Genomic DNA, 9,755 nt, shown 5'->3' on the forward strand with positions numbered 1-9,755 from the left:
GATGGAAGGACAAAAGATGCTATGTCATCAAGTTATCATGAGGTGGATGTGTCTGCTGCTGAGGACATTTTACTGACAAAATTATGCAGATCTAAATAGAGTCTTACGGACCCGAACCCTAGATTCATTAACTTAGTTAGTAACATCTTTACATTAGATTGTCAGGTTGTTCGAGAACCTAAACCTGTAGTAATTACCTGTAGATATTAGACCAAATATTTACAAGGTATTATTGAGTAACCAAGGGTTTGTTCCATCTTTACAGCACTCATCTTCCCTATCTTCAAGAAGGGCAGCAGGTCATCACCAGCTAAATACAGAGTAATATCTCTGACTGACATACTATGTAAAGTATATATATATATATGAGCGAGCATGTAGTCTACTTTGCCACTTTCAGTCACTTGGATGAAAACAAGATCCTTAGCAACGCCCAAGACGTTTTTTGGAAGTGCAGGTCCTTTGATACTAGTACTGAGCATCCCAGTTATAACGAACACAGTTATAACGAAACTCCGATTACTATGTTCAAAGTAAAAATTTAGGCCAAAACGTCATCAGCTCTAGATTTTTTATTTTTTATTTGTTGGTTAAAAAGAAATTTCAATATAGCAAAAGAAAACTGCCAGTCCTGAGAACTTCGTTATAACCGGAGTTGATTGTCAGTACCTAACTTATTTTGATCATTAGTGATCTGGCCATATGTATAGGAGGCAAGGGTTAAACAGACCTTACCCTTCTAGAATTTGTTGCTGAAGCCTTTGATATTCCTAAATACTTACCTCTCATTGCTTATGCTACAAAAATCATTAACTATTTTCTCCCGTGTAGCACTATGCCTGAACACCAGTAATGCCTCGGTCTCGGGCCAAGAAGCCGGGATGCTTTAGCACCCTCAAGCCCTCCCTCCTCTTCACCGAGAGTCCGCCCGACAAGCTCCCTCGACGGCTGTGCAGTCCCCAAGCTTTGGTCGACAACCCGGTCACGGCGAGAGTTTGCAACCTCAATGATGGTCTTGAAGTCACATGGGTAGGCTCACATCCTCAGTTGAGAATCCGTGTAATCGTGCCTCTTTTGTCTTTTGAACAGTTGCTAAAGTGCATGCATACATAGAACAATTTGCAGTGTTACATGTCATGATAAGCAAGATTAAGATGAGAAAGGATGATATATATGCTCTTTCTCTTCCATTAATGTTCAAACTACTTGTGCAGATATCAAGTGTTAGCATGAGTGAACTCTCATGCCAAATGCCAGGGCTCACCTCTTCAGCGCCATGCATGGCCCAAAATGTGATTGTCGCCATTTTTCAAGGACGGTCGAGGTAGTAGTATGGACGGTCGGTCACCAAAAATAACCCCCCCCCAAAAAAAAAAAAAACCAAAAAAAAAAAACCAAAAAAAAAACCTAAGATCTCTCATAATTGTCTCGCGACACTGGACTGGGTCCGAATGTGGTAAGTGTAGGTGCAAACAGAACACTGGTATTCTATACCTCTGTAGTCAGGTCAAGATCTTGGGTCTTCTTAAAAATACTGTAAAAGTGACTATTTTCCGTGCAAGTATTTTTTTGTTTGGTTTTTGCAGTGGGCTGGGTAAGATAAATTTTGCATGTTTTTGATTCGGCGGAATAAAAACATTTAATAGTGGTACATATAGTGAGCTAAAATATTCGTGCGCTGTAGTTTTATCCCCCACTTACTTCTGGTTGCACGAAATGCACAAAATTTCAACAACACGAAAATTTCTACTTTTAAATTGCAGTGGCTCAGACATTTCCTTGTGCAGGGGATTTGTTATCATACTGTGTTGGCCTATTTTTTTTTTTCTACCATATGTCCCAGGCAATCTCAAACCTGTATGTACTCCCACTGCGCAGAAGTAATAATGAAGACTATTCCATATTTTACAGAGATTTTTATTTTTGTTTTTTGTTTTTTGTTTTTTATAATACAGTGTAGTAATATGAAAAAAGGGTTGGTACGTCTGTGTCTTAATCCAAAGAATATAAAAAAATCTTATTATGGCCTCTGGATTAATTTGTGACCTGAGTACTTTGAAACGGTGTCTCCCCAAATCTTATTCCATGTAGATTCATCCTTGGCAAGAAATGCCAAACTTCTGTTATAGGTCATGATACAAAGTTAAGGTCAAAGTCCTTTTACTTTCTGATGACAGTTTCTTGCTTATTTGAGGCCAGGGGTGTTACATTTCCCCCTGAATTCTGTATTTGGCTATTGTTGCCACTCGATTTGATATACATGTACCTACCTGTCTGACCTGTCGTTCCTTTTTGATTTTTTTAAAGGCCCTGAATGTTACATGATTATCTTTGTTTTCAGGCTGTGATTACCACAAGAAATGTGATTTTACGTTGCCACGAGCTAATTTTCCTGAGACCCTCCATCATTGTGCACATTGAATCCTCATATACATTTCAATAACCACCAGGGCCCATATCTGATCTGATGTTTGCAAATCTATCCAATTGTGTTTATGTAGCATGCTATAGACCAGTTCGTAATTCCACTTTGCGCATGAGCAGAAAAAGGTCATTTGTACCAACAGGCATTTGGGTTTGTAAATTCACTGAGATAAGCATCTGTGATGCGATGATTATTCATGTGATCCTTATCTAAATAATGCTTGCCAGCACATCCACCTAACAGCAAGAATGGTATTTTGCAGTATAAAAGGAAATAGACTGTTATTGCATTCAATACAACAACAACAAAAAAAAAAAGATGTATGAAATGGATGCCTGTTAAATTGTCAACTGATGGAGTATTCTGATCACCTGTTCTTAAAGCAAGCTCATTCTTTGTTTGAACATGAATTTCATAAATTGTTTGGTCGGGCAAGCTTATGCATTATGTCGCTTTGAAAACGAGGAAAGTGCCTAACCAACTAAGAAAAAAGAAAGGTCATTTGTACCAATGTGTACATGAGCTAATTACGAACTGGCTTATTGATGAAAGAAATCTATGGAGTGAACTCCTATTACTAGCTCCTCTCTAGACAGTACAGAGTACTATTTTCCAGGATGTTCCTTCTACATGATACACAGACATTGTACAAAACATGCACATTCTCTCCTGTCCATGTTGACTCTAAAGCATAATGCAAACGAGCAAGGGCAAACTTACATCACAAACATGGATCTCTGTGCTCATAATGTTGTTGAAATGAGTTGCTGTTGACTTGAGTTGCTGAAGGTACTTGACAAGTCGATACATTTGGATAGTCTGGTGTTCAACCATTGAAGCTCCACAATTTCTTATTTGTTGTTTGTACATTGTTTTTGTTTTCTGATTACATGCAAGGTGTCACCGCAATTTCACCCCGGCATGCTTGAGGCAGAGGAGCCACGCAGGCGCAGAAAGAGGAAGCAAGAGGGGAAATCCGCCATGTCATCTCAGAAGACCGCCACCCAAAGATTGCAGCCGGTCCTGAGATCATCCTTGGCCACGCCCACCACCAAGGAGAGACGTCGCCCCTTCAAACCTCTGCAGTTTGTCGCCGACCGTCCCCCCTCAAGGCGGAGTCATATAAAGAGGGATGCATCGATAGGTGGTGCTAGAAAGGATGGGGATGCGGACGATGTCAGTTTTGATGAAGACGATCTCAGCGAAAACAGGAGTTACATAGGGTTTAAGGTGCCAAAAACGAAAAAGACCAGTAGACTGGAGGTCAGCAGAGGCCAAGAAAAGCAGAAGACAGCTTCACCAACTGATTTGCATGGTTTTGGCTGCCATGGCAATGATTCAATGGATGATAAGACTGAGAAAACAGCAAGTGATCAAAGATTGCTTTCAACAGGGCGACGTGTTACTAGATTGAGAACATCGTTTGCTTCAAAGCATCCTGATAGAGCAGATTCCAGACCACATGATTCTGGTCACCATGGTGATAGTAATGATGAGGATGATGATGGTGATGACGTCAATGACGTGCAGGATGAGAATGATGCAACTGACTGTGGGGTAGACATTCATCAGAGAGACCCCGGAGACGACTTCTGTCTCCCAGAGAGCCCAAAGTTTGCTCGGGGGGACAAAACGACCCGCGCAAAGATCCGAAGAAAGTCGGCCCAAGATTCTCTAGCTGTTACTCAGTGCTCGCCCCGCTTTCTTTCTGAACTGAATCGGACTGGAATCAGCGAGGAGCAGACAGCGAAAGTCTTGGTGGCGGACACGCCCATCAATGATTATGGCCTTCGAGTGAGTGTGAGGAGAAGGCGAGATCTCCTGCCGAGGGCTGTATGTGAAAGACTACTGTTAGATACGTAAATGAACTACGTAACATTCTGACAGTACATGTAAATACGACTCATTGCATTCAACGTTGTCCTCTTTAAAGGGGAAATCCACTCCATAAATAAGTTGATCTGATAAAAAAGAGTAAAATCTTACGAGTTCAACAGTAAAAATTTGACTGAAATTGGATGAAAAATAAGAAAGTTATGAAATTTTGAAGTTTTGCTAATTTCCTACAAAAAAGTTCTTGTACAGTGGATATAAATATGCAAATGAGTGAGCTGACCATGTCATAACCTCACAATTTTCCATTGATCGTGTACAAAAAATGACGAAAATTCAATGTTTCTGTCATTGAAGTCTGGAACATGATGTCATTCCTGGTTGAATAACTTCAGAATAGTGATCAGTTAGATATACAAGGATTTGAGCCTCGGGCATGATTGCGTTTGAATAAAAACTGGAAATTTCACAATTTTATGTGCAAACTATATAATAAGTTGTGAGGGGATAGTAATGACATGCTCACTGTGCTATTTGCATATTCATATTGACCGTTCAAGAACTGTTTCCTCAAAAATTAGCGAAACTTCAAAATGTCATAACTTCTTACTTTTCATTTGATTTCGATTAAGATTTTACTGTTGAGCTTGTAATACTTTACTCTTTCTTACTAGACTAATTTAGATTGGGACTGGATTTCCCCTTTAAGAATGTTGTAGGCATTTATAGCTATTTTCCCCATCATGTGTTGAAAATCAAGAAAATTATTGGTCAGATGAGACCCAAACTTTTTTACATTTACCTAAAGGGATGGTATGGTTTTGTTTGAGGTGGGTCGTCAGGTTTTTAACTTTGTGTGAGATAATGCAAAACCTCTTTTCAAATATGAAAGAACATACAATTCTAAGAGCAATTCAAAGTTTATTTGATGAAGATTGGTTTTGAAATGGCTGAGATATCCAAAAACAAAGAAATCATGATTAAAAAATGGGACCTAACTTTTAACAAGGCCACTTTTCTTTACTTTGTTTTTGGATTTGTCAGCCATTTCAAAACAAATTTTCATGAAATAAACTTTGAATCATTCTTAGAATTGCATGCTCTTTCATATTTCATAAGAGGTTTCCTCATGTCTCCCAAAAAGTTTAAATTTGAATTCCCCATCTCTATCAAAACTGTACTATCCCTCCAATCTTTTGTGAAGTTACTCATCAACCTTACATAACTTCTCTCAAGATACATTTTTCCACAACTGCAATGCAGTTTACATCAGTGATCTAACATGAGGTAGAGTTTGTTGCTCAAATGCATTTGTTTGCTTCTAGAGTCAAACTTCCTTTAAAGAAAACCAAAACCCAAAGAGAAATGTGGATTGAGTGATAGCAGCAACATTAGTACAGCACATCAGTGAAAGTTTGAGGAAAATCGGACAATCGATGCAGAAGTTATGAATTTTAAAAGTTTTGGTGTTGGAACCACTGGATTAGGAGACTACTTGAGTTCATGACATCACGTGTGGACATCAATATAAAGAAAATATAAAGAAAATTCAACATGCTTTCACTTTTGTAACGTAATGCAAGAGCACTTCACTATCTGCTTTCAGAAAGCAGGGGAAATAGTTACTACCCTTAACATGTGTCATTATCAAGTTGATAGAATGTGTGATTTTCGTGAAAAATGAATTTTTGTGGAATTCTCTTTATTATGTTCTTCATCAATTCTAGTAGTCTCCTTATCCAGTCATTACAACACAAAAACTTTTGAAATTGATAACGTTTGCATCGATTGTGCGCTTTTCCTCAAACTTGCACTGATGTGCTCTACTAATGTTGCTGCTCTCACTCAATCCACATTGCTCTTTGGGTTTTGGTTTCCTTTAGAAGGACAATTTTTCCAATGTTATATATAATGACAGCAGTACAACTAAAGCAAAAATTAATGTAAGTGATATATTTTGAGTGAACTTAAATGAATTATGAGAAAACTGTGCCAGTGTAAGAGTCTGTAAGTCATCAAACAGAATCTTGTAAAGACACAAATTAATAGATTATATTATTGTTGGTATGTTACTTGTAGCAATATTTTTATATTTTTCTCAAAGTAACTAAGATACATGTGTATTTTTCATTACAGTTTTGCTTTCATTCAAAACAAGCTTCTCTTCTTCAAAATATTGCTGTACATCCTGGAGTACATTTGTAAACTGCTCCGTTGAAGCTAGCGCTAGAATCGAGAGTAGAACACACAAAGAGGTCTCGTGTAATTAAATGCAAGCTTTACTCTTTGTCGCAGTAAAATCTTAAATGTATTCATGTTTGTTTTATTTTGTTGTTTTTGTTCACCGATATATATACAAAGTATATATATATATATATATATATATATATATATATATATGCTATTACAAACAAACTTTCACAGTTCTAAGGACCTCATGTAAAGTCTCATCCAACAACAAGTTTCATGTAATCACTATGGGTTATTAATGAAAAGCATATTTTAAGATTTTTGCTTTTGCTTTTTAAATGAGAAAATAAACATGCATACATGTACTTCCAGTCTGTACCAGAGTCGCGCACACGAGCAGGAACTAAACAAGCGTCCCAAGCTTGTTGCAATCCATGCGTGCGGCAAACAACTACAGCTGATGCATTTGTGTCAGTACTGTATACAGACACCTTGCTTGTTTGTTTTTCGGGAAAGTTTGATTTTGTGTTTTTGTCACATATTCATGTCGGTGAGCAATTGTAATTTGGGCAATTTTAAGGCATCTGCGTCAATCAAGTGTCGATCCATGTTTTCTCACTTTCCTAAAAGTAAAAAAAAAAAAGGAAAAGAAAAACAGCCCTGCCTTTATTGAAGAGAAGTAGTAGGTGGTGCAGGTTGAAATCTCACAGTAGTTCCTTCTTTTTCACTTGTTCATTATAATACAGAATCTAGCATGAAATTTTATTCGGGGTGAGTAACTTGAAAAGAATGTATATTCAGTTGTATATATATATACACGTGTATATACACATGTGTGTATGTATCACATGCATGTACACTGCATATATTAAAAGTAGTCCACGTGTAAGTGCAGTAATATGAAAAATAGAACAGAACTCAAGTTCAGGACTGTCAATACCAACTCTTTATTTTGACAGCATAAACTTGAGTTCTGTTCTATTTTTTAGATATACATGTATACATTAGTTCTGTCAATACCAACTCTTTATTTTGACAGCATAAACTTGAGTTCTGTTCTATTTTTGAGATATACATGGTATATCATACAGCTGTATAAACTTAATAGATATAATCTCTGGATCCAGCTTCACTTATTGGTTTGTGCATACTTATACACTGTATATATCAAATTAGTATTGTTTCTGTGGATATTTTAGGAACAACCACATATTCTCTCTCCCCCCCATCCCCCCACCCCCCCCCCCCCCCCCAAAAAAAAAGTCATCGCCCAATTACTGCAAAACACACACACACACAAATTGATGTGAATGAGACAAACTTTTCTTCCTGCTTAGCAGTTTACAAAAAAAAAACAAAGAAAACAAAGAAAACAAAAAACCTAACATGAAATGTAGTGAAGATTTGAGTGAAGGTCAACGGGAATCTTACAGTGAGGTCGAGACATTGCTCCCTCTAATTTGTAATACAGGAGTGGTCGCTGCGAATATCATAATCTTAAAAAAAAAATTAAAAAAAATGAAAAAATGACGTATGAACCTTGAAAACCCATATCTTTTTTTTTAAATGTACAGTGTCGATGAAAATCTACTATCTCATTCTATTCTTTTTTTTTTCTTTTCTCTTTTTTTTTGCCATTATTTGCTTGCACCTTGAACATTGTATGCCATCCCGTGCATTAGAAGTACAATGTACCAAGTGCATGAAAAAAATATGTATAAATATTGTCCAACAGGACCGTCTCATTAAGTTTCCTGAATTCAGGAAAAAACAATAGAAGAAAGTTCTGATCTTTCAACGTTTGACACGTTTTCACGAAAGTGGTAACAGTGCCAACCACATGTTGCAAACCACAAATTATGACGTCACTGCCTGCTATCTGCGCGCCAGTTCTTTGTACAGTAGGCCCGACATATAACTTGGATGTACACGTAATCACTGATCAGCCGGTCTAGGCATGCATGAGTGTGTTCTGCGTCTTAAAGGGGAATGAACCCAAAGGAACATGTGGATTGATAAATCATAGATATAAGTGCAACACATCAGCGAAGTTTGGGGCAAATCGGACAATCCGTTCCAAAGTTACATGAATTTTGTAAAATTTCGGTGCAGCCATCGCTGGGTGAGAAGACTATTACAGTTCGTGACGTCACATGGAAAACTACAAGTATATTACAAATCTGGAGAAAATTCCACAAAATTTAATATTTAATGAAAAGTACGAATTCCGTCAATTTGTTACTGTCACATGTAAAGGGTATTATGATTTACAGATCACCCCTGATTTCTGAAAGACTTCTTTCATTACGCTATAGAGAAGTGAAAATATGAGGAATTTTCTTTATAATTTCTTTACATTGTTTTCCATACGTGACGTCAGAAAGTATAGCCATCATCTCATCAGACGATGACTGGACAAACACTAAAAATTTGAACGAATTGTCCGGTTTTCTTCAAACTTTTTGTGGCGTTACACTTCCTCCATTAACATCATTTTGGGTTTCATTCTTTAAACGTATTATAGGTAAATAGTAGTGTGCTTTGTCCTTTCGTAAGATTTCTGTACATGTAGTTGATAATGCGTTCAGTGTACATTTTCGGGTCTGAAACTATTACATGTACTCGTCTACAGGCCTGGCTCCCTGTTTGAACAAAAAACAAAACAAAACAAAACAAAACAAAACAAAACAAAACACTACAATCATAATATGACTTCTATAATGGCGTGGATGATCCGTCCGGTGAGCTGTGTATTCCTTACGCTAGTTTGTCAGGCCCAATGTACCTCAAATTTCCTTATACATGCTATACAGGATGCCGAAACTCGGGACTTATTGAGATTCGTCTCTTTTTGCCATTTTAGTGGGAATATAAGCAAGAAGCGCACATAGTACATGTATACATACATACACGCGTATACATACTTACATACATACATACATACATACCTAACATACATTCAGATTATTACATTCATGTATACATACAGACACTCATACTGTCATACAATGCATTCATACACACATACAGACCGCACACACACACATACATTTGTAGGCCTACATACATACAGACGCACACATACATTATGCATACAATACATGCACAGACGCAGAAACCATTCACATACATGATAATTATAAATGCATACATCATGTAGAAAAATATGGAGAATTATTTCTCCCTTAGCAGGTAATGTGCGGGCCTTATAAAAATACAAAATGACTAATTGTTCTTGTTTACAGTGATGTAGGGTGCATGGTGTGTAGAGATATCTACAAGGATGATGGTGATCTTGTATACATCA

The 9,755-nt window shown here is 37.2% G+C and overlaps 1 protein-coding gene across 1 annotated transcript; it reads left to right on the top strand.

The window, feature by feature from the left end:
• Positions 1–852: 852 nt before the first annotated feature.
• LOC139714190 (uncharacterized) lies at positions 853–4,288 on the top strand. The gene is made up of 2 exons (XM_071625905.1): positions 853–1,029; positions 3,323–4,288. Exons 1-2 carry the CDS (start codon positions 853–855, stop codon positions 4,286–4,288), a joined length of 1,143 nt encoding a protein of 380 aa, XP_071482006.1.
• The last annotated feature ends 5,467 nt before the right edge of the window (positions 4,289–9,755 follow it).

This window comes from Diadema antillarum, unplaced genomic scaffold (assembly GCF_040938485.1).
Source record: "Diadema antillarum isolate AM-2024a unplaced genomic scaffold, OU_Dant_1.0 seq00002187_RagTag, whole genome shotgun sequence".
Taxonomy (NCBI): domain Eukaryota; kingdom Metazoa; phylum Echinodermata; class Echinoidea; order Diadematoida; family Diadematidae; genus Diadema; species Diadema antillarum.